This window comes from Muscardinus avellanarius (assembly GCF_963383645.1).
Source record: "Muscardinus avellanarius genome assembly, chromosome: 18".
Taxonomy (NCBI): Eukaryota; Metazoa; Chordata; class Mammalia; order Rodentia; family Gliridae; genus Muscardinus; species Muscardinus avellanarius.
In genome coordinates this window covers 38,676,592-38,704,105 of record NC_137804.1, presented here as the reverse complement: position 1 = coordinate 38,704,105, position 27,514 = coordinate 38,676,592, and the positions used below count along the sequence as shown (strand labels likewise).

General features: G+C 50.9%; 2 protein-coding genes across 2 annotated transcripts in view; both read left to right on the top strand.

The window, feature by feature from the left end:
• Positions 1-1,711: 1,711 nt before the first annotated feature.
• On the top strand, positions 1,712-22,954 carry ASF1B (anti-silencing function 1B histone chaperone; the record flags this gene model as incomplete). The annotated part of the gene is made up of 4 exons (XM_080715792.1): positions 1,712-1,820; positions 12,923-13,038; positions 21,987-22,163; positions 22,748-22,954. The coding sequence occupies 4 exons, from the start codon at positions 1,712-1,714 to the stop codon at positions 22,952-22,954; spliced, it is 609 nt and encodes a 202-aa protein (XP_080571918.1).
• Positions 22,955-25,832: 2,878 nt separating this feature from the next.
• PRKACA (protein kinase cAMP-activated catalytic subunit alpha) overlaps positions 25,833-27,514 on the top strand; it is a gene marked incomplete at both ends in the record, with an annotated part of 30,466 nt that continues 28,784 nt past the window's right edge. The window contains one exon of the mRNA XM_080715244.1: positions 25,833-25,878. Within this exon, the coding sequence (XP_080571370.1) occupies positions 25,833-25,878 (46 nt within the window). The remainder of the gene's footprint in view (positions 25,879-27,514) is intronic.

The following is a 27,514-nucleotide window of genomic DNA, read 5'->3' as shown; positions in this document are numbered from 1 at the left end:
ACCACCTTGCCTGGCAGTGAATCTACATTTTTTTTTAAGGTACTGGGGATGGAACCCAGGGGCATTCTAACTCCGAGCTATACTCCCAGCCCTATTTTTTATTCTTTATTTTGAAACAGGGTCTCACTGAGTTGCAAAGGGTCTAAGTAGCTGAGGCGGTCCGCGAACCGGGATCCTCCTGTCCCAGCCTCGCAATGCTGGGATTACAAGCGTGCGCCACCACGCCCAGTTCGTGAATCTGTATTTTTTGGGTGTCATTTTTGAGTGTCAATCTTATGAAACTCAACAACCCAGATTAACTATTTCCAGTGAAAATGGTTATTCGAATGCCTGATAACAGCAGCGCTGAAACGGTAAGACACACACAGGACCTTGAAGACTTCGCCCTGGGTAAAATGTGTGTGTGTGTGTGTGTGTGTGTGTGTGTGTGTGTGTGTGTGTGTGTGTGTTACACTGCTCACATGTTAAAACATTTTGGTTACATTGGATTAATTATATTAAATATATTTCACCTGATCACCTATTTTTAACTTTTCTAACACATGCTATTACTGAAGACGGTAAGCCTAAGTGGCTCGGTTATCTTTCCACTGGAGGGAAGATGGCAGGGCGACGGTGGCCAGCCACACAGGCGAGGGGCCAGAGCAGTGGCAGGTCGCATTATGGAGTCATGAATCAGCCCGCGATCTGCACGGCCCCTGCAGTGGGCCAGGAGATGCTCCTCGGGGCCGAGTGGCAGGGCCGGGTCTCGAACCCTCGTGCATCCCAGAACCCGCGCTGCCGTCTTCCGCTCTGTGCGGCGGGGCGAGCGCGGGGTTCCCGGCGGGCCGCCTCCGAGGCCGCAGCCCAGGCGCCGCGTCACCGCCGCTCCCCTCGGGGCGGCGCCGAACGTTCGCAACGTTCACAACCGTCTTCCGGGCCGCTGGGCCTCACGGCTTGGGACACCCAGCAACGGCCGCCCGCAGACAAACGCCGGCGACGCCAACACCGCTGCTCCTCCCTCACGCCCCCGGCGCCACCGCGCAAGCCCACAACTTCCGTGGCCCGCCGGCGAATCCCTAGCGCAGTCGCCCACTGCTCCCGCCTCCGTAGCCAATCCAGCCAATCACCTCTCAGAAACCTGCTTCAGTCCCGCTCACTTCCCCCTTGTCAATCACCGCGGGCGCGAGCGCCTTCCTTCCCGCTCTCTTAAGCTAGCGCCGCGCGCCACCGCTCGGCCGTTGGCAGAGCTGCCCTCCGCGAGTTGCGTCTTCCGGAAGAGCCGGGCGAGAGGCGGTCCACGTTGATGCGGCAAGCCTCGGGATTGGCCCAGAGGAGCTTCGCGTTCTGCCTCCACCCACCCCCGCCCGCGACATCCGAGTCGGAGACGCTAAGGATTGGTTCCCAGTTGAGACTCTCAGAAGCCGAGAGATGATCCCGCCCCCTCCGCAAGACGCGGAGAGGGAGCTCCTCTCATTGGCCTGGGAAGTCTGAGCGCGCTCCCGCCGGCGCACCAGGATTGGCTGACCGGTGCTCGCGCCGCCGGGGAACGTGGGCAATGATTGGTCAGAGGGTGGGGCCCGCTATTTGAAGGCGGCGCGCGGACAAGGTGCGCACTTCAGTCGGCGGAGAGAGGCTGCGGGAGCGGCTGCAGGCGGCGCTGCCTGGCTGAGTACCCGCCCCCCGCTGGACGTGGGCTCCGCCGCAGCTGTCGCCGCGGCCCGACTAGGCGATGGCCAAGGTGTCGGTGCTGAACGTGGCGGTGCTGGAAAACCCGAGCCCTTTCCACAGTCCTTTCCGGTTCGAGATCAGCTTCGAGTGCAACGAGGCCCTGGCGGATGGTGAGGCTGGGCCGGTGCGGGGACCCCCCTCCCCACCCTCTTCCCTACCTCGCCGGGAGACCCGCCCTAATGGCCAGCCGAGGCTACCCAGGAAACCCTCCTGTCTCCCGCTTCTGTCAGCCCCAGTCTTCCCACGACCCTCCCCCGCCATGGCCATCCCAACCTCCCCGAGGAGACCACACGCCACCTCCCCACCAGCCTCCCAGTGACCACCTCTTACCTCATTGTCCGCCCAGACCTTCCTATAGAAACGGCCCCAGTTACTCTTGAGTCTTCCCAACCCCACTCCCCGCCCTATGGCATCCTTCTCTTCCCCTCTCCCTCTCTTCCTCTCTCCCCCTCTCCCTCTCTCTCTCTTTGTACTGGGGATTGAACCCAGGAGTATTCTACCTCCAAGCTACACCTCAAGCCCAATTTTATTTTTCTTTGGAAACAGTCTCACTTTTGAGGCCGTCCTCCACCTGTGATCTTCCTGTCTCAGCCTCTTAAGTACTGGGATTGTAGGCTTGCACCACCGCCCGGCTAGGTACTGAGGATTAAACCCAGGGGCACTTTACCTTTGAGCTACACCTCCCTCTTTTTTTATTTGGAGACAGGCTCTTACAGAATTTTTGAGGCTGGCCTCCAACTTTTGATCCTCCAGTCTCAACCTCTAAAGTTTTAGAATTACAGGAGTTGGCCACCATGCCCAGCTTTAGGCACTTCCTTTTTTTTTTTTTTTTTTTCCATTTTTGTGGTAGTGGGGATTGAACCCACTACCTTTGAGCTACCCCAGCCCTATTTTTTCCTTCTTTACTTTGAAACAGGTTCTCAATAAGTTGTGGAGGGCCTCACAAGTTGCTGAGGCTGGCCCTAAACCTGTGATCTTTCCTGTCTCCGCCTCCCAAGTACTGGGATTACAAGTGTGTGCCACTACGCCAAGTTTAGGCACCTGTTTTCTACTGAGAGACATTCTTACCCTCCTTTTTCTATTTTTTTCTCTTTTTGTACTGGAGATTGAACCTCAGGTTTTTCTACCTCTGAGCTACACCCCCAGCCCTATTTTATTTATTGCGGGGCTGGGGAGGGAACCTAGGGGCATTGGACCTCCGAGCTATCCCTCCGCCCTAGTTTTTATTCCTTATTTTGAAACAGGGTCTCACTAAGTTGCGGAGCGCCTCACTAAGTAGCTGAGGCTGTCCGCGAACTGTGATCCTCTGGTCTCAGCCTCCCAAATGCTGGAATTAAAAGCCTGTGCCACCACTCCCGGCTTTTATTTTTTGAAGTACTGGGGATTAAACTCAAGGGCATTCTACCTCTGAACTACACTCCCAGCTCTATTTTTTATTTTTATTTGAAACAGGGTCTCATGAAATTGTAGAGGACTTCACAGGTAGCTGAGGCTGGCTGCGAACCTGTGACCCTCCTCTCTTAGCCTCCCAGGTACAGGTATTACTGTAAGTGCGCCACCATGCCCAGCTCTTGGCCTTCATTCTTTTTTTTTTTTTTTTTTTGTGGTACAGGGGATGGAACTCAGGGGCATTCTACCTCTGAGCTACACCCCCAGCCCTACTTATTTATTTATTTATTTATTTATTTGTTTGTTTGTTTGTTTATTTGTTTATTTATTTATTGGTGGGTCTGGGGATGGAACCCAGGAGCATTCAACCTCCGAGCTACATCCCCTGCCTTATATTTTATTCTTTATTTTGAAACAGGGTTTCATTGAGTTACAGAGGGCTTCACTAAGTAGCTGAGGCTGCCTGTGAACTGCGATCCTCCTGTCTCAGCCTCCCAAATTCTGGCATTACAAGTATGTGCCACCATGCCCAGCTTTTTTCTTTCTTTCTTTTTTATTTTTGTGGTACTGGCTTTTTTTTTTTTAACCTCTGGGCTATACTCTCAGACCTATTTTATACTTTATTTGGAAATAGGGTCTCACTAAGTTGCTGAGAGCCTCACTAAGTAGCTGAGGCTGGCTTTGAACATGTGCAATCCTCCTGTCTCAGCCTCCCAAGTGCTGGTATTACAAGTATGGCCACCACACCCAGCCTTATTCTTTTTTTTTATTCTCTCTGGCTATGGGCTTGGATGGACAAACTCCAGTCTGAGTGGCAGCATAGCCAGGCAGCCATGAGCCAGTTCCCAGGGGTTTTCCCCAGGTTCCAGCAAGCAATTCTTCTTTTTTGCAGTACCAGGGACTGAACCCAGGGCATTCTACCTCTGAGCTACACTTCTAGCCCTATTTTTATTATTTTCAAACAGGGTCTCACTAAGTTGTGGAGGGCCTCACTAAGTAGTTGAGGCTGGCTTCAAACCTTCAATTCTCCTGTCTCAGCCTCCCAAGTAGTTTATTACAGGCGTGCGCCACCATGCTCGGCTTAAGTGTTTTTGATGGTCTGGGCAGGCTGAGGGCTGGGCTAAGCTGTGATGGAATACAGCTTCAAACAGTTACCTGGAAGGTCACAGCCTTTTGTGCATCTTTCCCAAGGTGCTTTCACAGAGGGACCTATTCATCTGTGCACCACAGAGGCAGACAGGGCTCTCATCTCACAGATGAGAGGACAGGAGCCACCAGAGCAAAAGACCTTTCAAATAAAGGTCTGTGCACATCTGAGAGCTAAGTCACCCGGGGAGCCTTGGCACAACTATAAGGCGAGTCCTGCTTTTAGGAAGAAGTACTCCATTAGACCATTTCTCTACTCGTAGCTAAAAGAGAAGGGGTAGCGGGTGAGGAGGTGATCTACAGCTGAGGTGTGCCAACTAGTGCCTCTCAGTGACAGGTGGGTGGTTTGTGGGGCAAGCCAGGCACTGGGCTCGGCTCGGAGCCGGTGCAGTAGTGAACTGTGTGTGCCTGCGGGTAGGCCAGTAGGTCAGCCTCTCGCTCTGTCACTCCTTTTAAAACTCAGGAGTCTACTTGTGACTAGCTGTAGAATGAGCCAAGTTAAATCCTTTCCGGAACGAGGCAGGGTGTAAATAAATAAATAAAGTGTAGAATGACACTGTGTAATAAGATTTAATTTAAAAGCCAGGAGGAGATGTAAGGAGCTAATAGGTTAAGGGAGCCACAGTTAAGGGATTCGCAGTTCCCAGATGGCAGGAGATCAGGTTCCAGTCAGCCCACTTGTGCTCCTGGCTTTTAAAAATGGTTGCACAGTCATTACCAAGTACGTCTATTCCTTATTTATAGAACCAGAGCAGGAAAGGCTACGGTCAGCCTGCTGGTCATGTTTTAATAGAAACAGGCAGTTGGTAGGCATGTTGCACTAGAGCTTCTCTGAGTTCTGAGTACAGGTTCTTTCTGTTCTACACCTGAAAAGGAAAGAAAACATTCTCTTTTATTATACATACATACATACATACATACATACATACATATATATATATATATATTTTTTTTTTTTTTGGTGGTGGTACTGGGGTTCCTGGAAGCCCTTCTACCTCTGGGCTACACTCCCAGACCCATTTTTACATTTTTATTTGGAAACAGGGTCTCCTAAGCCAGCGCGCGCGGCTGGCTTCGAACGTGCGCGATCCTCCTGTCTCTGCCTCGCAAGCGCGGGGATTACAGGCGTGCGCCACCACGCCCGGCCAATTTTTTTTTTTTTTAATCTGTATTTGTTATGTATGGGTACTGGGAAATTGGACCCAGGAGTATTCTGCCACTGAGCTACCCTCCCAGCCTTTTTTTTTTTTTTTTTTTAATGGTCTAAGTTACTGTGTGCTGGCCTTGAACCTTCCATCCTCCTGTCTCAGCCTCACAAGTATGTGACACTGTGCCTAGCTATTTATTTATTTAGTGGGACTGGCGATTGAACTCAGGGGCATTTACCTCTGAGCTATACCCTCAGTGTTTTATTTTTATTATTTATTATTTTTTAATATTTACTTTTATTATTTATTTATTGCGGTACTGGGGATGGAACCCAGAGGCATTCTACCTTCTAGCTACACCCCTAGCCCTATTTTTTTTATTTTTTATTTGATACAGGCTCTCACTAAGTTGCAAAAAGCCTCACTAAGTAGATGAGGCTGTCCACGAACCACGATCCTCCTGTCTCAGCCTCCCAAATGCTGGGATTACAAGTGTGTGACGCCATGCCCGGCCTATTTTTATTTTGAAACAGGGTGTCATTGGGTTGATGAGAGTCTCTACTTGTGGACACTGTCCTCAAACCTGAAATCTGCCTGTTTCGGCCTTCTAAGTACTGGGATTGTAGGCATGTGCCACCACACCTAGCTTTCTATTTATTTGTTTATTGGTACTAGAAATTGAACCCAGGGCATTCGTCCTCCAAGCTACACCCATAACCCTATTTTTTATTCTTTGTTTTGGAGCAGAGTCTCACTGAGTTGCACTAAGTAGCTGAGGCTGTCTGCCAACCACGATCCTCCTGTCTCAGCCTCCCAAATGCTTGGATTACAAGCGTGCGCCACCACGCTTGGCTTTTCTATTTTTATTTATTTTTGTCCCAGGGCCAAATGCATGCTAATCATGTGCTTTATCACTGTTGCATCCCTAATTCAGCATTTCCTCCTTTATTTTTTTTATTATTTTTTTGCGGCTATGGGGATGGAACCCAGGGGCATTTGACCTCCGAGCTACACCCCCTGCCCTATTTTTTATTCTTTATTTTGAAACATGGTCTCACTGAGTTGCGGAGGACCTCACTAAGTAGCTGAGGCTGTCCGCGAACCGCGATCCTCGGGTCTCAGCCTCCCAAATGCTGGGATGACAAGCGTGCGCCACCACTCCCGGCTTCAGCATTTCCTCCTTTAGAGGTAGAGCATAAGTAACAATGAACATAGGATTTCTTGCCAAATCGTGATTCTCAAAAGAAACAGAATGAGCGTGGTGTGGTGATGCATACCTGTAATCTCAATACTTAGGAGGCTGAGACAGGACGGTCACAAGTTCTTAGCCAGCCTCAGCAACGGAGTGAGGCTCTCAACAGCGTAGGGAGGCCCTATTTCCAAATAAAAAACAGGGTGGGGGTGTAGCTCAGAGGTAGAACACCCCTGAGTTCAATCCCCAGTACCAGAAAAAGAGAGAGAATGATGTGCTGTTACTAATTAATTTCAGACACAAAATAGCTTTTCTTCAAAGAACTTTCATTTGGAAATACAATTTGACTTTGTATAGATGGTGCTGGGGATAAAACTAAGAGCTTTGCTTTGTGCGTGCTGGTCAAGCGCTGTAGCACTAAACTGCATTCCCAGCCCCCCCCCCCCAGTACTGGGGATGGAACCCAGGGGCATTCTACCTCTGAGCTACACCCTCAGTCCTGTTTTTATTCTTTATTTTGAAACAGGATCTCACTGAGTTGCAAAGGGCCTCACTAAGTAGCTGAGGCTGTCCGCAAACTGCGATCCTCCTGTTTCAGCGTCCCAAGTGCTGGGATTACAAGTGTGCACCACCACGCCCAGCTTCACAGTCCTTTTTATTTTGAGACAAGGTCTCACTGAGTTGCCCAGGCTGGCCTTCAACTTTGAATCCTCTTGCCTGGGCCTCCTGAGTAATCTCCTGAGATTATAGGTGTGTGCTACTTTGAGCTTCAAAATCCACACTTGATTGCACATGCAGGTGTACGTGTTGAGGAGGAGTGCTCTGGAGATTGAACTGAGGGGCATTCTACCTCTGAGCTTGACCCCCAGCCCTGATTTTTTTATTTTGAAACAGGGTCTCACTAAATTAGTGGGTGCTGGCCTTGAACCTGTGATCCTCCTGTCTCAACCTCCCAAGTACTGGGATTACAGGCGTGCACCATTACACCCTGCTGAAATCCAGACTGCACTTCTGTTCCTTGGGCTCTCCGTTATTTAACTGCCAGATTGCTTTCTTCCTTCTGTGGCCTTCCTAAGAAGCACAGAGAATTCTGTTCCTGCCTCCTTGTCAGTACCACCAAATAAAATCTGACAAAATCCCCAACCCTCAGTCAGGTGACTCCCATTTCCCAAGGGCTTCCGGCCCTTTGTGTTCTCTCCAACATCTGGAGTGGATGGTTCCAAGGCCCAAGTCTATGTTTAACATATTAGGTGTGCTTTTTGCACATTTTAGTTGAGAAATTCAATAGAACCAGCTGAATAAGTCATAGAATCCAGATGTCCTGACCCAGAGCCAATATGCTGTGGTAAGACCAAGATTCATCTATGTATTTAAGAACAAAGGCAAAGCAATAAACAGAAAAAGGTCCTGCTGCATATGTTAAAAAGAAAGCAAGCTGGGCATGGTGGCTCGTGCCTGTGATACCAGTTCCTTGGGAGGGTGAGGAAGGAGGCTCGCAGGTTTGAGGCCAGCCTGGGCAACTTAGTGAGACCCTTTCTCAAAATAAAAAACTGCTGGTGGTGCTTGCTTGTAATCCTAGCACTTGGGAGGCTGAGCCAGGAGGATCAGTCACAGGTTTATAGCCAACCTCAGCAACCTAGCAAGACCCTGTTTCTAAACAAAGTAAAAAGGACTAGGGATATAGCTCAGAGGTAGAATGCCCCTAGATTCAATCCTCAGTGCCACACACAACACAAATTTTTGTTGTTGCAGAACTGGGGATGGAGCCCAGAGGCATTCTACTTTCAATATCCCCAAAGAGAGAGAAAGAAAAAGAGAAAGCAGGCTGGGGTGTGGGAGGCCCTGGGTCCCATCCCCAGCACTGCAAATAGAAAACAGAAAACGGGCTCTCCAGCTAGTGATGGTAGTCATTGTTGACTTTGGGTTTGTCTTCATACGTGATGGAGGTATCTCGTGTGGGGGTCAGCTTGAAAAGTTAGGGCACCAAGACAGTGTAGTGCTGTCAGGGTGGCCTTGGCATTGCCCAGCTTAGGTGCATGTGTCACATTTACAGTCGTAGCCTATATTTGATGAGAGTTTACACTGTCTGGCAGTCAGTATCTCATATGTAAAAGTTATACAGTCTTCCCTTGGAATTGATTCCAGGACACACACACACACACACACACACACACACACACACACACACACACACAATGGTATAATATTGCATAGAACATCCTCCATATGCTTTGTGTGTGTGTGCGCGCGCACATGCTGAGGATGAAACCCAGGGGGGTTGTACCTCTGAGAAACACCCCCAGGTCTATTTATTTTAAACAAGGTGTCACTAAGTTGTGAAGGCCTCAGGAGATTGCAGCTGCCCACTAATCTGCAATCCTTCTGTCTCAGCCTCCCAAGTACTGGGTTCCACGCACACACCACCACACCTGGCCCTTTCGTAAACTTTCTATCATCCCTAGACGACTTAAAATATTTAATATGATCTACATGGTATGGAAATAACTGTTATACTGTATTGTTTAGGAAATAATGACAAGAAAGGAAAGCCTGTTTTGTGTTTAATGAAAACGTTTTGTTTCTGTTTTGTGCGTATGCTACTGGGGATAGGACCTGGGGCCTCTTACATGCTAGATAAGTGCTCTGCCACTGAGCTCTGCTCCCAGATCTCCCCCCCCCCATATTTCTCATCCATGGTTGGCTGAATCTATTGCTATAGAACTGGCAGGTATGGAGGGCTAGATATATTTAGAAATGAAATCGTTTAGTGTGCCCCTGCTTGAACTACTTAAGCAAACTTAAGACAATTGCAGTTTGTAGGCCTCCTTGTCAGTCATCCTTCGTCTCCTCCCGGTGGTTTTATCAGCTCCTCTAACTTTGTGTGTATGTGTAGTACTCATTGAGCCGTGGAGCATTCTCCCTTCAAGCCACACCCCCAGTCCTTTTTTATTTAGAAACAGGGTCTCACTAAGTTACTAAGGCTGACCTTGAACCTATGGTCCTCCCATCAGCCTCCCAGGTACTGGGATTTTGGGTATGTACCGCCACACCTGGCTTTCTCTTGTGTCACTGTTTCTCTGTGGTCCCAGTTGGTTCTCTAGTTCCTCTCTGGCCTGTGTCAGGACAGCCATTGCGTCCAGTTTGCCTCCACCACACGGGCTCTATTTGCTCTCTGGATCAGCAGCCACCATTCTTCGTTTAGGTTTTGCCAATAAGTACTGACTAGGAAGTCAGGTGTGGTGGCACACACCTCAGTGCCAGTACTCGGGAGTCTGAGGTGAGGATCTCAGGTTCAAGGCCAGCCTCAGCAATTTAGCAAGGCCTTCAGCAACTTAGTCTGTTTCAAAATAAACAATAAAAAGGGTTGGGGGTTAGGCCAGGCGTGGTGGCACTTGCTTGGGAGGCTGAGACAGGAGGATCGCACAGGTTCAAAGCCAGCCTCAGCAACTTAGTGAGGCCCTCAGCAATTTAGTGAGACCCTGTTTCCAAATAAAGTATAAAATAGGTCTGGGAGTATAGCCTGGAGGTAGAAAAGCCCCTGGGTTCCACCCCCAGTACCACTAAAAAAAAGGGGTTGAGGTTGTGTCACGTGCCTTGGGTTCACTGGGGGTGGCTCTGCTTCAGGCTCTTTTATCCATCCCATGCCCATGTATCATTAAGTGCACAAATACATGACTCCACTGGTCATGGAGGCCTGAAGCAATGCCACGTGACAGAGCCATGTTAGGACAGTAAGAGCTAGGCTTGCTTGTTTTTCTGTCCTTCCAAGAAATGTGTGTGTGTGATACTGGGGATGGAACCCAGGGGCGTTCTACCTCCGAGCTACACCCCATCCCACGTTGTTTATTTTGAAGCAGGATCTCATTAAGTTGCAGAGTCTCAACTGAGTAGCTCAGACTGAACGCGAACCTTGGATCCTCCTGTCTCCGCCTCCCAAGTACTAGGGTTAAAGCGTGCACTACCACACCCGGCAAGAAATTGGATCTACTTATTTTGTGCTGGGGATTGAACCCAGGAATGTTCTACCTCCGAGCTACACCCCCAGCCCTATATATTTGGAAATAGGGCCTCACTAAGCTGCTGAAAGTCTTGCTGAATTGCTGTGGCTGGCCTCGGGCCTGTGATTCTCCTGTCTCGGCCTCTGAAGTACTGGGACTACAGGCAAGATTCATCACGCCTGGCTGTGTCGCTGCTTTTACCAAAAAGAAACCCCAGAGCTGGGGTGCAGCTCAGTGGTAGAGGCCTTGCCTGGTATGGATGAGGGCCTGGGTTCTGTCACCGGCACCACAAAAAATAAATCTATAAATATATAAATCTTACCTTCCCCCAGTAAGCCAGGTGGTTGCCCGTGTCACACAGACCTGGGGTTTCTGAGCAGAAGGGCCTGGGCGGAACTGCAGAGACAGGAAGCAGGTGTGTCAAGGAAGGGTCTGGGGCTCCGGTGACAAACCTCCATCGTCATGGCCCAGCATCAGAGCAATTCCAAAGTTGGATGATTATGCTTGTGTGATGCTGGACCAAGGGACAGGGCAGCTTCCAAGAGTTTGCTTCCTGTGAAAATCACAGCTTGTGAAACTTCCCCCAGCTGCTGGAGCTGTGGGTTGTGTAATTTCAAAGAACCTAAAATAAGCTTTTCGTCCCCTGCCAAGCTTCCCTGTACTAGCATGACCTTGCCCCTGATACACTTGGCCCTCCTGCAAGAGGCAAGAGTCACTGGAGTTTCCTGTGATTGGCAGGTAGGGTCTCTGTACACGTTTTTTTTCTTTTCTTTTTTTTTTTTTTTTGGTACTAGGGATTGAAGTCAGAGGCATCCTACTTCTAAGCTACACCCTAAGACTGATTTTATTTTTTATTTTGAAATGGTCTCGCTAAGTTCTTGAGGTTAGCCTTGAACCTGGGATCCTCCCGTTTCACTCTCCAAAGTGCTGGGATTACAGACATGTGCCACTGCCACTGAATGTCCATACATAGGCGTGACATGGCCCAGTTTGGAGGGCCCGTGGACAGGCTGGTCCCCCCGCCTCCTCGCCTTGCCCCTCCTGCCCCTGGCGTTCCTGCCCAGTTGGAATCTGTGGCCCAGCCCCAGTTGTCGAGGGATCCGTTTGGTGGCACCAGTCCCTGTGTGTGAAAGAGGATGCTGCTTCCTATCCCAGCACCCAGTGGGCAGGGCCCAGGGTGGCCGAGCTCCCTGCCGTCCGTCCTCGGCACGCCTGTGTCATGTGGCTCTTGATTCAGCCTCTGCCATGCCGTTCACTCCCAGGCTCTGAGAGGCCAGAGTCAAGGTCGCCTGGCAAAGCCAGGCCCACGGGTGAAAGTAGAGCGTCATGCCTGTCCTGAGACTTGGACTCTGGCACCCGGACTTGGTGCCCACTAAACATCAGTTCACAGAATCTTTTACTGTATTAAGGATCTGTCCTAAACTGCACAAGAAGACCCTCCCCCTGCCTGGCATAGTGGTGCCACCTGTAATCCCAGTACTTGACTGGGACAGAAAAATGGCAGATTTAAGGCTGGACTCAGCAATTTATCCAGATCCTTTTTTTTTTTTTTTTTTTTTTTTTTTTTTTTGGCGGGTCTGGGGATGTAACCCAGGGGCATTCGACCTCTGAGCTACACTCCCTGCCCTATTTTTTATTCTTTATTTCGAAACCGGGTCTCACTGAGTTGCAGAGGGCCTCACTAAGTAGCTGAGGCTGTCCGCGAACCGCAATCCTCCAGGTCTCAGCCTCCCGAATGCTGGGATTACAAGTGTGCGCCACCATGCCTGGCTTAAGATCCTGTTTCAAAATGAAAAATAAAAGCTGGGCATGGTTGTAATCCAAGGATTTGGGAGGCCATGACAGGAAGATTGCAGTTCACAGCCAGCTTCAGCAATTTAGCGAGACTCTGTTTCAAAATAAAAAAACACAATAGGGAGCCGGGCGTGGTGGTGCGCTTGTAATCCCAGCATTTGGGGCTGGACAGGAGACAGGAAGATCGCGGTTCACAGCCAGCCTCAGCTACTTAGTGAGGCCTTTTGTGACTCAGTGAGACCCTGTTTCAAAATAAGAAATAAAAAATAGGGCTGGGAGTGTAGCTCGAAGGTAGAATGTCCCTGGGTTCCATTCCCAGTACTGGAAAAAAAAATAGGGCTAGGAGTGTAGCTCAGAGGTAGAATGTCCCTGGGTTCCATCCCTGTTTGTGCAAAAAATAAATAAAAATAATATAAAATAGGGGTGTGGGTGTGAGACAAAACACCTCTGGATTCAATCCTGTGTACCACAAAAGACCCTCTCCCTCCCTGTCATCGTGCAACCTGTTGAGCTATCTCAGTCCCTAAACCCTTGCGTCCTTGCAGATCTGGAGTGGAAGATCATTTACGTGGGTTCCGCGGAGAGTGAGGAGTTCGACCAGATCCTGGACTCCGTTCTGGTGGGCCCTGTCCCGGCGGGAAGGCACATGTTTGTCTTTCAGGTAAGAAAGATGCTACCTTAGCCCTTGACTTCTAGAGATAACCTCTGCTTTTGCAGTGCTAAGGATGAAACCCAGGGACCTGTACATGTTAGAGAGGCACTAACCACTCAGCTCTGCCCTCAGACTAGAAACATCTTCTTTTAAACCAAAGGACGCATTGTAATTCAGCAGTCAAAAGTTCAAGTCGGGCGTGGTGGCACACGCTTGTCATCCCCGCGATTGGGAGGCAGAGACAGGAGGATCGCGCAGGTTCAAAGCCAGCCGCGCGCGCTGGCTTAGGAGACCCTGTTTCCAAATAAAAATGTAAAAATAGGTCTGGGAGTGTAGCCCGGAGGTAGAAGGGCCTCCAGGAACCCCAGTACCACCAAAAAAAAAAAAAAAGTTCAAGTCGGGCGTGGTGGCACATGCTTATAATCCCCGCGCTTGGGAGGCTGAGACAGGAGGATCGCACAGGTTCGAAGCCATCCTCAGCTACTGAATGAGGCTCTCAGCAACTTAGTGAGACCCTGTTTCCAAATAAAATATAAAATAGGTCTGGGAGTATAGCCCGGAGGTAGAAAGCCTCTGGGTTCCACCCCCAGTACCACCAAATATATATATATAAAATATGGGAGGGGGTATAGCCCAGAGGTAGGGTAGAATGCCCCTGGGTTTCACCCCCAGTACCACCAAAAAAAAGTTCAAATCCTGCCAGGTATGGTGGTGCATGCCTATAATCCCAGTCCTATAATCCATGCCTATAATCCCAGTGATTCTCCTGTCTCAGCCTTCCAAGTTTGGAGGGCAACCTCAGCAACTTAGCAAGACCTTGATTTTTTTTTTTTTTTTTTTTATAGTACTGGGGATGGGATCCAGGGACATTCTATCTCCAAGCTACACCCCCAGCCCTATTATTCTTTATTTTTTATTTTATTTATTTATTTATTTATTTATTTGTTTATTTATTTATTTATTTTTGCAGGTCTGGGGATGGAACCCAGGGGCATTTGACCTCCAAGCTACACCCCTTGCCCAATTTTTTTATTCTTTTTATTTTGAAGCAGGGTCTCACTGAGTTGCAGAGGTCCTCACTAAGTAGCTAAGGCTGTCTGCGAACCTTGATCCTCAGGTCTCAGCCTCCCAAATGTTGGGATTACAAGCGTGCGCCACCATGCCCGGCTTTCTTATTCTTTATTTTGAAACAGGATCTCACTGAGTTTCAAAGGGCCTCACTAAGTAGTAGCTAAGCCTGGCTATGAACCACAAGCTTCCTGTCTCAGCCTCCCAAGTACTGGGATTACAAACATGCACCACCACTCCCAGTTTGCAAGACCCTGTTTTAATGTAAAAAACGAGTAAGGCATGATTCCTATAATCCCGGTATTTAGGAGGCTGAGACAGGAGGCTCACAGGTTTGAGGAAAGATTCTCATCTATCTAGCAAGACCTTGTTTCAAAAGTAAAAAACTAAGCTGGGCTGGAGGTGTAGCACAGGGGTAGAATACCCATGGGTTTGTCCCCAGTACCACAAAAATTAAGCCATCCTGGTAGTACACATTTATAATTCCAGTACTTGGGAGACTGAGACAGGAAGATCGCATTTGGCGGATAGCCTCAGCTACTGAGTGAGGCTCTTAGCAACTCAGTGAGACCCTGTTTCCAAATAAAGTATGAAAATAGGTATGGGAGTATAGCCTGGAGGTAGAAAAGCTGCTGGGTTCCACCCCCAGGACCACACACACACAAAAAAAAATTCAAAACCCAGCTCAGCTCTCAGGAGGTGTCTGACCTCTCAAATGTTCTTCAGACACCTCTTACCCTTCTCTGCATCTCAGTTGTTATCAGGAGCTACCAACTTACAGTCATTTCTCCATCTATCTCCCACCACCCCCCCTCTCCCTCTCTCTCTTTTCTTTGCAGTACTGGGGATGGAACCCAAGGGCATTCTACCTCTGAGCTACACTCCCAGCCCTATTTTTTTAATTCTTTATTTTGAAACAAGGTCTCACTGAGTTGCAAAGGGCCTCATTAAGCAGCTGAGGCCGTCTGCTAACCCAGATTCTCCTGTCTCAGCCTCCCAAATGCTGGGATTACAAGTATGGGCCACCATGCCCCGGCTCATTTCTCATTGTTCACAGGAGTCATGTTGTACAAAGTTGCCATGAACACTGAATTACTAAATATCAAAGTATTACCCCTAAAGGAAATACAGAGTTAGGTTCTTGCAAGTCACTTTTTTTTTTTTCTTCAGAACTAGATATTGAACCCCCAAGGGCATTCTACCTCCAAGCTCTACTCCCAATGCTATTTTTTTTTTTTTTTTTTTGAAAAAGGGTCTCACTAAATTGCAAAGGAACTCACTAAGTAGCTGAGGCTGGCCATAAATCTGTTAGCCTCCCAAGTACTGGGATTACAAGCGTGCACCACCACGCCTGGCCAAATCACACTTTTATCAACAAATCAACACATAACCTTGTTTTGAGTCAGATTTGGTGGTAAACACTTGTAATTCCAGTACTTGGGAGGCTGAAACAGGAGAATCTCAGGTTAAAAGCCAGCCTTGGCAACTTAAGGCATACTGTGGAGGTAGAATGCCTCTGGGTTCAATCCCCAGTACTAAAAAACAGCCTTGTTTTATGTGTTTCTGTTTAAAAATACTGTGTTAGGCTGGGCATGGTGGCACACACCTGTAATCCCAGCTACCAGCTACATAGGAAGTTGAGGCAGGAGGATTACAAATTTGATGAGGCCAGCCTGGACAGCTTAGTGAAACCAGCTCAAAACAAAATAAAAAGGGCTGCTTACGTATTTTGGAGGTAGAATGCCCCTGGGCTGATTTCCCAGTACCGCACACACACACACAAAATAAAAAACACCTTACTTAATATCTTAATACCACACCTAATCATCTAAGTACCGGGAGGCTGAGCCAGGAGGATCTCAGGTTTGAGGACAGCCATAGCAACTTAGTGAGACTCAGCAACCTAGCAAGACATGGTTTCAAGAATAAAAAGGCCTGGGGGTGTATCTTGGAAGTAGAATGCCCCTGGCTTCAATCGCCATAATACAAGAAATAAGTCAATAAGATTCTTTGTTGATTCATTCACCTTAACTCACAGCCTACATTACTATAGCCTTTGCCTGAGCAGGTCCCCTAACGGTTTCTCCTTAGGCCCTCCTTCACCCAGGGGCTCTGTAGCACTGTGCTCAGGACTGGGGAGGGCAGTTTTGTGGTGCCAGGAATGGAAGCCAGAGCCCGTGCAAGCTGGCCAAGCACACTTCCCTAAAACTTGGTTTGTTTTTTATGTTACTGGTGATGGAACCCAGGGGCGTTCTACGTCTCAGCTACATCTCCAGCTCTTTTTTTATTTCCTACTTTGAAACGGGGTCTCACTAGGTTGCTGAACTTGTGATCCTCCTATCTTAGCCTCCCAAGTACTGGGATTACAGGCTAAGCCCTGCCCAAACCCTTTTTTATATTTTGTTCAGAGACAGGGTCTCACTAGATGGCCCAGGCTGGCCTTAAACTTTGGTCCTCCTGCCTTAGCCTCCCAAGGAGCTGGGATTATAAGCATGTGCCACAATGCCTAGCCTTGGGGGTTCTTTTTTGTGTGTGTGGGTGTGGGGATGGAACCCAGGGGCATTTGACCTCTAAGCTATACCCCTTGCCCTATTTTTTAATTCATTATTCTGAAACTGGGTCTCACTGAGTTGCGGAGGGCTTAAGTAGCTGAGGCTGTCCGCGAACCGCAATCCTCCTGTCTCAGCCTCCCGAATGCTGAGATTACAAGTGTGCGCCACCACGCCCGGCTGGGGGTCATTTTTAAATGGCCAGCTTGCCAACTAAAAGCAGAAAATGTGACACCAAAGGACCGGTTTTCTGTAAAAGAAGTACAACACAAAGGGAATGTTCCTTTATTTGGCCCCAGGGTGACTTCAGTTTTTCCCTATTATGTGTGAGTCTGCAAATGACCTATAATCCCAGTACTTAGGAGGCTGAGGCAGGAAGATGGCACATTTGAGGCCAGCCTCAGCAAATTTAATGAGACTCTGTTTCAGAATAAAAAGAACTGGGGAGCCAGGCACAGTGGCACACACCTGTGATCCCAGTACTTGAGAGGCTGAGACAGGAGGATCACAAGTTTAAGGACAGCCTCAACCACTAGTGAGACTCATCAGGCTAGCAAGATTCTGGGTTTTTTTGTTTGTTTGTTTCTTTTGTTTTGTTTACGGGTCTGGGGATGGAACCTAGGGGCATTTGACCTCCGAGCTACACCCCCTGCCCTATATTTTATTTTATTTTATTTTATTTTATTTTATTTTATTTTATTTGGTGGTACTGGGGTTCCTGGAAACCCTTCTACTTCCGAGTTACACTCCCAGACCTATTTTATACTTTTTTATTTGGAAACAGGGTCTCCTAAGCCAGCGCAGCTGGCAGGCTTCGAACCTGCACGATCCTCCTGTCTCTACCTCCCAAGCACGGGGATTACGAGCATGTGCCACCACGCCCAGCTACTTTTTATTTATTTTGAAACTGGATCTCACTGAGTTGCAGAGGGCCTCACTAAGTAGCTACGGCTGTTCACAAACCTCCCGAATGCTGGGATTACAAGCATGCGCCACCACGTCCAGCTTGATTCTGTTTAAAAAAAAAAAAAAGCGTATGATTGTAATATCAGTACTTGGGAGGCTGAGACGGGAGGATCTGTTAAAAAATAAGAGCTGGGTGTGGTGGCACACACTTGTAATTCCATTACTTGGAAGGCTGAGACAGGATTGTGGTCTTCAGCAGCCTCAGCTACTTAATGAGACCTTCTGCAATTTAGTGAGATCCTGTTTCAAAATAAAGAATAAAAAATAGGGCTGGGGGTGTAGCTGAGAGGGAGGTAGAACGCCCCAGTACCAAAAAAAAAAAAAAAAAAAGGAGCTGGCATGGTGGTGCATGCTTGTAATCCTAGTGTTTGGCGGGCTGAGATAAGAGGATCGCAGGTTCACAGCTAGCCTGAGCTACTTAATGAGGCCCTCTGCAACTTAGACCCTGTTTCAGAATAAAGAATAAAAAATAGGGCTGGGGCTATAGCTTGGAGGTAGAATGCCATTGGGTTCCACTCTCAGTACCGAAAAAAAAAAAAAAAAAAAAAAAAACCAGGTGTGGTGGCGCACACTTGTAATCCTCACGCTTGGGAGGCGGAGACAGGAGGATGGCACAGGTTCATAGCCAGGCTCCACTGGCTTAGGAGACCCTGTTTCCAAATAAAAATATTAAAAAATAGGTCTGGGAGCGTAGCCCGGAGGTAGAAGGGTTTCCAGGAACCCCAGTACCACCAAAAAAAAAAAAAATAGGGATGTGGGTGGGGCTCAGAGGTAGAATGCCCCTCAGTTCTCTAGTATAAAAGAAAAGGAACTGGGTGTGCTGGCCCATGCCTCTAATCCCAGTACTTGGGAAGCTGAGACAGGAGGATCGCAGGTTTGAGGAAAAAAGACCCTCAGCAACTTAGACCCTGTTTCAGAGTAAAACAGGTTTGGGGCTATCGCTCAGGTGCAGCGCCTCGCGTCCAACCCCAGCACCACAAATGAGTCTTTTTTTTTTTTTTTTAATTTTTGCAGTACTGAGGATGGAACCCAGGGGCATTCTACCTCTGAGCTACTCCCCAAGCCTACTTTTTATTCTTTATTTTGAAACATGGTCTCACTGAGATGCAAAGGGAAATATATTTTTTTAAAGTACTTGGGGCCGCGCGTGGTGGCACACGCCTGTAATCCCGGGATTTGGGAAGCTGAGACCGGAGGATCACGGTTCACGGACAGCCTCTGCTACTAAGTGAAGCCCTCCGCAACTCAGTGAGACCCTGTTTCAAAATAAAGAATAAAGCCGGACGTGGTGGCACATGCTTGTAATCCCTGTGCTTGGGAGGCGGAGACAGGAGGATCACGCAGGTTCGAAGCTAGCTGGCTTAAGAGACCCTGTTTCCAAATTTAAAAAATATAAAAATAGGTCTGGGAGTGTAGCCCAGAGACAGAAGGGTTTCTAGGAAGGAACCCCAGTACCACACACACACAAAAAAAAGAATAAAAAATTGGGCAGGGGGTGTAGCTCGGAGGTCAAATGCCTCTGGGTTCTATCCCCAGACACCCCCCCCCCCAAAATAAAAAGTACTTGGGGCTTGTCGGTGGTACACACCTGTAATCCTAGTGCTTGGGAGGCTGAGACAGGAGGATCAAGGCGAAGACCTTCGGCAACTTAGTGAAACTCTTTAAAATAAAGCCGGGCGTGGTGATGCACACTTGTAATCCCATGCTTGGGAGGCTGAAACAGGAGGATCGCACAGGTTCAAAGCCAGCCTCAGCTACTGAGTGAAGCTTTCAGCAACTTAGTGACACCCTGTTTTCAAATAAAATATTTAAAAAAAAATAGGTCTGGGAGTATAGCCTGGAGGTAGAAAGCCCCCCCCACACACACACACACAAAATCCTTGGGCTGGCTGTGGTGGTGTACACTTGTAATCCCAGCATTTGGGAGGCTGAGACAGGAGGATTGCTGTTCGCAGACAGCCTCAGCTACTTAGTGAGGCCCTTTGCAACCCAGTGAGACCCTGTTTCAAAAATAAAGAATAGCCAGGCGTGGTGGCGCACGCTTGTAATCCCAGCGCTTGGGAGGCTGAGAGAGGAGGATCGCACAGGTTCGAAGCCAGTCTCAGCTGGCTTAAGAGCCCCTGCTTCCAAATATAAAATATATTCCAAATATAAAATAGGTCTGGGAGTGTAGCCCGGAGGTAGAAGGCCCCTGGGTTCCATCCCCAGTACCACCAAAAAAAAAGAATAAAAATAGGGCTAGGAGGTGTACCTCAGAGGTAGAATAATGCCCCTTGGTTCCATCTCCAATACCACTAAAAAAAAGTACTCAGTACTAAGTAGCTTAGGCTGTCCATGAACTGTGATTCTCTTGTCTCAGCCTCCCAAATGCTGGGATTACAAGTGTGTACCACCATGCCCGGCTCCTAAGAGAGATTTTAAGTGTTCTCACCACAGTACCAAGAGAGGAAGAAAGACTGAGTCAGAGCTCTCCAGATAATTCTTAGGAAAACTGATGCTTGGGCATCTCTCCTCAAATCCATTTACTTACTCCCCTCTCCTATTACCCCAGCCCTAATCCAAGCCACCACAGTTTGAACCTTTCACCTCACCCTGCCAAATCCACCAGCCGGCTCCACCCACTCTACTCCAGACCAGGGCCGGCCAGCTTCAGCGGCTGTGTAACCCAGGCAGTGGCACCGGGCCTTGTTTGTAATGTTCGGTTGATGTCTGAAACGTAATAGCTTTTTAATAAAGGGCCCTTGTGTTTTCATTTTGTGTGTACCGGTTTCATTTTGCACCAGTATAGATGGTCCTGGCCGCAGAAGCACACCAAGATCTGTCCTCCACTGCTAGGTCTAGGCTCCCCGCCTCTCCAGGGCGACTCCGGCCTGGCCTCAGCCTCTGGCCTCCACCTATCACTACTCCATGCTGCCAGTCTTCTTTGAACCACAAGGACTCTGTGACGCTTACCTCCTCCCAAACATTCCTCCTTCCCAAGCCCTGCCCGGCCCAGCCGCCATGGGCAGCCTCCACCTGCCCTCCTGTCAACCTCATTGAGCGCCACGTTCCTCCAGGACTCTGCACTTCTGCTTGCCCTTTTTTTTTTTTTTTTTTTCCAGTATTGTGGATGAAACCCAGGGGCATTCTTCCTCTGAGCTACACCTCCAGCACTATGTTTTATTCTTTATTTTGAAACAGGGTCTCACTAAGTAGTTGAAGCTGACTGCAAACCTGCGATCCTCCTTTCTCAGCCTCCCAAGTATTGGAATTACAGGTATGTGCCGCCACACCTGGCTTCTTGTCATTTTCACCATTTAAAAAGTTATTTTTGTAGCCGGGCATGATGGCACACGCTTGTAATCCCAGCATTCGGGAGGCGAAGACCAGAGGATCGCTGTTCATAGACAGCCTCAGCTACTTAATGAGGCTCTTCGCAACTCAGTGAGACCCTGTTTCAAAAATAAAGAGGCGGACGTGGTGGAGCACGCTTGTAATCCCCCTGGGCTTAAGAGACCCTGTTTCCAAATTTTAAAAATAATATAAAATAGGTCTGGGAGTATAGCCCAGAGGTAGAAGGGTTCCATCCCCAGTACCACCAAAAAAAAAAAAAAAAAAAAAAAAAGACTAAAAAATAGGCTTGGGGATGTAGCTCAGACATAGAATGCCCCTGAGTTCCATCCTTGGTACCACAAAAAAATAAAAATAAATAAATAAAATTAAAAGTTATTTTTGAGTCGGGTATATGGCACACACTTGTAATCTCAGTACTTGGGAGGCTGAGACAGGAGGATCGCAGGTTCGCAGTCAGCCTCACTTGGTGAGACCTTGTTTCAAACTACAGAATAAAAGCTGGGTGTGGTGGTTCACACTTATAATCCCCGGGCTTGGGAGGCGGAGACAGGATCACACAGGTTTGAAGCCAGCCGCACTGGCTTAAGAGACCCTGTTTCCAAATAAAGTATAAAAATAGGTCTGGGAGTGTAGCCTGGAGGTAGAAGGGTTTCCAGGAACCCCAGTACCACACACACACATACACACAAATAAAATAAAAATAAAGAATAAAAAAAATAGGGCTGGGAGTGTAGCTCGGTGGTAGAATGCCCCTGGATTCAATCCCTAGTACTGAAAAATAATAAAATTATTTTTGTGGTACTAAGGGTGGAACCCAGATCCATGCAGGCCAGGCCAGCACTGACCCCTGAGCTAAGCCCTGAGCCCAGGCTCGCCATTTTATAGTCATTTGTATGATCAGCTCTGTCTAATCCACATTCTACTGAAAACCCCTGAGGACAGAGAACATACTCTGTGCTCTTGTTACCTGTGACAGACTGTAACCCGCGAGTCTTTGTGTCAGTGATTGGTAGTGTTAATGCCAGCGTGTGTCTCCCCCAGGCCGATGCCCCCAACCCATCCCTCATCCCGGAGACTGATGCTGTGGGCGTGACCGTGGTCCTTATCACCTGCACCTACCATGGACAGGAGTTCATCCGTGTGGGCTATTACGTCAACAATGAGTACCCCAACCCTGAGCTGCGGGAGAACCCACCCTTGAAGCCAGACTTCTCTCAGGTGGGTTCTCGCTACACTTCCTGCCCCAGACTCCAGTTCTCATGCACCAGTGGGCGTCGAGCCATTAGCATTGGGAGCCAGGAGCTTGGTGTGGTGGCTCACTCCTGTAACCCCAGTTCTTGGGAGGCCAAGACCAAAGGATTGCAAGTTTAAGGACAGCCTCGGCAAGTAGTGAGATTTTCAGCAACCTAGAACTTGTTTCAAAACAAAAAATAAAAAGGGTCTGAGGGTATTGCTCAGAGGTAGAATGCTCCTGGCTTTCTCCAGAACCACAAAACAGAAGAATCTCGGGAGCCAGGATCACTTAGGTTTCTAAGAAGTGCTTTCCTCTTCAGTGCAAAGCTACAAGGGAAGAGAGGAATGCCCGTCTTTGCAGTTCCGAGGCATGTGTGACAGGATTAACGCGGGGAGGGGGCCTGCGCCTGAGCCTGGCGCATAGGGGTCCCTGGACTTCCGCAGGTGGTTGTCGGTGGGGTGGAATAAGCTACGTTCGCGCTTCTGGGCTCCAAGCAGAGCCAAGGGGCCTGACTACAACTAACAAGAGGGCGTGGTGACAAAGATTGACGTTCCTTTTCCTGCCCCAGCTCCAGCGGAACATCTTGGCCTCCAATCCCCGGGTGACCCGCTTCCACATCAACTGGGACAGCTGCGCAGACAGGCTGGAGGCCGTGGAGAGCCAGGAGCCCGCCCTGAGCTGCGGCCTGCCCCTCGGCTGCGCTCCTCTCAAGGGCCTGGGCCTCCCGGGCTGCATCCCTGGCCTCCTCCCCGAGAACTCCATGGACTGCATCTAACTGGGCAGCCAGGCCCCCCAGAGAGTTGTGCAGGGCACCTGGAGGACTTAGGGCCACCAGCTGCATCCAGGCCTGTCCCACGGAGCTCTGAGGAAGGAGGGGAGTCAGGTCTCCGCCTGCCTCTGCTGGAAGGAGCACCCGCCTCCACTGCACAGGTCTAAAAGAAGCAGGCACTTCCCTCAGTTCTTTCTGCCTCGTGTCACGATTTTCCTACACTATGAATTCACGTGCAGGCCATTGTGCCACCCAGCTCCTGTGGTGCTGTGGACCCAAAGCTCTTCCACTGGCCTTCCTGCCGTGCGGCTCTTTGGGTCCCTGCCTGGCAAGGCTGTTGGCCAGGGGCTCTGTCGTTCCTTTCCTTCTTCCAATATCTGAGCAGATCCACCACCTCCTAGCACTGCGGGCTGGGCATCCTGGTTAGGAGGTAGTCTCAGATACAGTTTCTGCCCCTTCCCCAGTTGGGCATCTCCCCGTTTGACTTTTCAGCCCAACAATTCCTAGAAAACTTCCCCAAGTGTGATCAGCAGGATGCTGAGGAACATGGGTGCCTGTTGAGTCTCGGCCACCTTGTCATCTAACTAGGTTTGGCTGGCCCTGGAGGCAGCCCTGGGAGAAGGTGGCATGCTGGGGGCCTGCTGTGCTTGGGCCAGCTCAGTGTCACCATCAGGGGCTGCCTCTGTCTGCCCTCTGCTGAGACACAGGCTTTCCTAGGCCACGGTGATTTGGGGCACGGGAACCATTCAGCACCCTGAAAATCCTCCTCAATCTGCTCCCTTCTGTGCCCGTCTCCTCGCTGCTATGCAGATGCTGTTGTGATTACAGTTTGTATATTAAAGGGTTTTTATATTAAAGTGTTTGGTTGCTCAAAAAATAAAAAGCACTTCGCCTAGACTCTGTTTCCACTTGTGTCTCGGGTGGGCCGCGGTAGCTCCCTGCCCTCATCTGCGCGGGACCTCTCGTGCGTCCCCTTGCTCCGCGCTCCGGGGCTGAGAAGCTTGCACTGCAGACTGAAGGCCAGGGAGAGGTTTTCTTTGTCAAAACTTAAGCAAACGGGCTGTTCTGTAGATAGATCAAAACAAGTGCTTTTTCAGAGTTTGACCTTGATCTGCAAAGAGAGACAAGCGTGGTAGTATATGCCTGTAATCCCAGTACTTGGGAGGCTAAGACAGGAGGATCACAGGTTCTAGGGCAGCCTTAGCAAGTAGTGAGACTCTCATTAACCCAGTGAGACCCTGTTGCAAAATTAAAATTAAAATATTGGACTGGGGGTGTAGCTCAGAGGTAGAATGTCCCCAGGTTCAGTCCCTGGTACCAAAAAAAAAAAAAAAAGTGGTGACCCAAGTGCACAGACATCCAGACCCGCTGCTGTTAACTTTTACTTGCTGTACTATGTAACTCCTTGGCGGGGCTGTGGGCACTGGTATAAACACTGCTGGGTAGACAGCAGGCGCTGCAGTTCTGAGGGGAGGGGCAGTGGTGGGCTTATCTGAGACCAGCTAGCCTGCGGAGTCCTGGAGAGCTGGCTCATCCCGGCTGTTCCCACCTCCCTGACTTCCGTGGTCTCCCCCCCCCCCGTCCCCGCAGGGGGGCCATGGCTGCTCCACACAGCAGCTCAGCGCTGTCTGGAGGTGGTTTTGGTCGCCACAGGTAGCAGGAGGATACAGGCACTCAGAAGATGGGGGTTGGGGTGTGGCTGACCATCCCACTGTGCACAAGACAGCTCAGCACAGAGCGATCCAGCCCCGGAGGTCAGTAGCGTGGCTCCCCTGGGGGAGGGGTCCAATGCCTTTCCCAGCTCCCTTAGGGCAGGTCTCCGGGGATTCCATCAGCCTGGTTGTGCTTCAGATCCCTGTCTGAAAAGTGGTAGTAATGGTATTGTACCTGCCCGACAGGACTAAGTGTTACTAAGTAATGTATTGAGTGACTTTTACCAGCAAAGGGGTGGATGCTGAGCGCCCCCCCCCCCAGCCATCCCGCCTTCCGAGGGCCAGCATCCCCGTGAGGCTCCTGCTGTGGGAGGACCCTGGCCCGGACCCCAAGCTGGCCGGGCCACTTGTGCCCAGCACCAAGCCTTTATGAATGATGACGATCGGTGGCCGACGACCTCTGACCCGTGGCGCCGGCCGCACCCCTCCCCCGCTGGCAGGTGGACAGCGGCTGCGCCAGGCGGGCAGTGGCGTCAACCTCGGCTGGCCGGCCTCCTCTGCCGCACTGGGCGGGGGCGGGGGACTGCGGCGCGCACGGGGCCTGCCGGGCGCCCGCCGGGGCCGCCTCTTGGGCCTCGGAGCCCGGCGCGGCTGCCCGCCAGCCTCCACCGCCCCGCCCGGCCGGCCCGGGGCCGCAGTCTGCGCCTCGGCCCCGCCCTCTCACCCCGGGATTGACACTGAACATTCTGCTGGGGGCCTGCCGGACCTTGCACCTCCGCCAATCGGCAGCCTTGCAGAGTGAGCCCCGGGCCCTGTCGGGCGCCTCAGCCAATCAGGAGCGTCTGCCCACCCAGCTGAGGCCTCGCGACTCTGTGAGTGGCCAGGCGTCCGCGGAGCGCGTCACGGGGCTAGGAGCCTATAGTAGCGCGGGAGGGTTTCAGTGGGCCAATGGGCAGCGGCGTGGTGCCGTCAGTCAGGAAGGCCCCGGCCAATGATCAGCGAGCTGCGGGGGCGTCACGGGCAGCAGCAGCGGACTTGGGCTGAGGTTCCCGGGCGGGCGGGCGCGGAGAGACGCGGGAAGCAGGGGCTGGGCGGGGGTCGCGGCGCCGCAGCCAGCGCAGCCAGCCCGAGGGGCCGCCGCCGCCGCCGCCCAGGGCGCTCCGGGGCCGCCGGCCGCCTCTAGCACCCGCCGCACCGCAGCTCCGGGACCGGCCCCGGCCGCCGCCGCCGCGATGGGCAACGCCGCCGCCGCCAAGAAGGGCAGCGAGCAGGAGAGCGGTGAGTGCTCGGGCCCTGGCCCTGATTGCGGCCTCGCGCTGCCAGCCCCAGCCCTGTCCATCACTGCCTGGCCCCTCCCCCCGCGAGGCCCCCCCATTGCTCTCTGCGTACCCCCACCAGCGCCTCTCCCCTCTGCCTGTGCAAGGCTAGGGCCCAAGATCCCGCAAAGAGGCTCTACCCTCCTTCCATAGGGGCCCTTTTCCAAAGGCCGGGCAACCCCACTGCAAAGCCGATGACCCCCCCCCTCAGCTGTCACTGCCAACCATGGCACGTATGACCGCTGGGGCCCCACCTGGGGCCCTGTCACCCCCTCCTTTTCTGGCCCTACTCTCAGATTCCAGTCCCCCCGCTTCCTCACTCACCGTCACTGCATGTGGGAGCCACGGCCTGACGCTGACCCAGGCTTCCACCAGCCTAGTTGTGCTGTGGGGTCTGCCTCCGACCCCGAGACCTGGGCACTTGGCGACCACGCCCCTCCCCCTCTGGCCCCCGCCATCTTTTTCCTGCCCTTCCCTCTTCACCTCAGCCCCCTCCAAGCCCACCGACCCTCCTCCCTTGGTCGTTTCCCAGAGCCACCTCCAGCCTGTGTTCCCTTTCTGAGTCACTTGGCCTGGGGACCAGACCGTCCTGGGCCCCTCTGCCCCTCTCATCCCGCCACTCTGCCTTTCTGCTTGTACTCCTCCAAGCTTGCGTCTGTCCCTGGCTGGAGTAGCAGACTGTTTATGAACCTAGAGAACTGCTTCAGTACTTCCAAAGTCAAGTTTGAGCTGGTTTTGCTGGGATCCCTCCATCCTCTCTCCGGGGCTTGGGGGACTGCAGATCCCCCTCCCTTCGCCCTCCGGTGAGCTCTAGGCTCCTTGGAGGACCTCTCAATACATGGTTGTTTCACAACTGAGGCTCTGTCATTTACCCGGCCCTCCCGGCTGCTGCTGCTGCTCCTGGCTCCTGGCCGGGGACCAAGGGTCTGGGGCTAGCAAGGCTCATTTGGCTTGAACCGGGATGGTTAAAAGAGGACTTGGGAGTGGGGGGGGGCAGTCAAGGAAAGTAATGGGTGACATCTAGTGATTTGTTTTGCCAGGGGACAAATGAATTCTGGACATTCCCAGCCAGAGGGAGGTTTGTTCTACTCCTAGATAGTTGGCCTTTTCCAGGGTGAGAGAAAAAGACTGTTTTTGGAAATGCGTTCAGAAATGGTCTGAGCCCATCCCCAATTCATCCAGCTCTTACACTGTTGACTTCAGGCCCAAAGCCGGGCCTCAGCTGGCAGTCCTCATCTAGAAAACCCAGAAAGCACTGAGAACTGAAGCTGGTCGTGGTGGTGCGCACCTGTATCCCAGGTTCAAGGCCAGCCTCAGCAACTTAGCAAAACAGAGCAGAAGAGCAGCCCCGACGCGGCCTGCCGTGTCACCGGTGGGCGGGGGACAGGCAAGTGCCCACAGTTGAGTGCTTGATGACAGAGAAGCAGGTGGGTAGTGTCCAAAAAAGGCCTGGGCATGAGCTTGGAGGGGACCAGGCTGGGAGGGAGGGCCTGGCCCCCAGCAGGTGAGGCCTGAGGGGGCTGGAAGGTGGAGGCCACCAGCTATATATCGCAGTGGCTCGTTGAGAGTTGGAGAGATGACACAGTCCTGGAAAATCT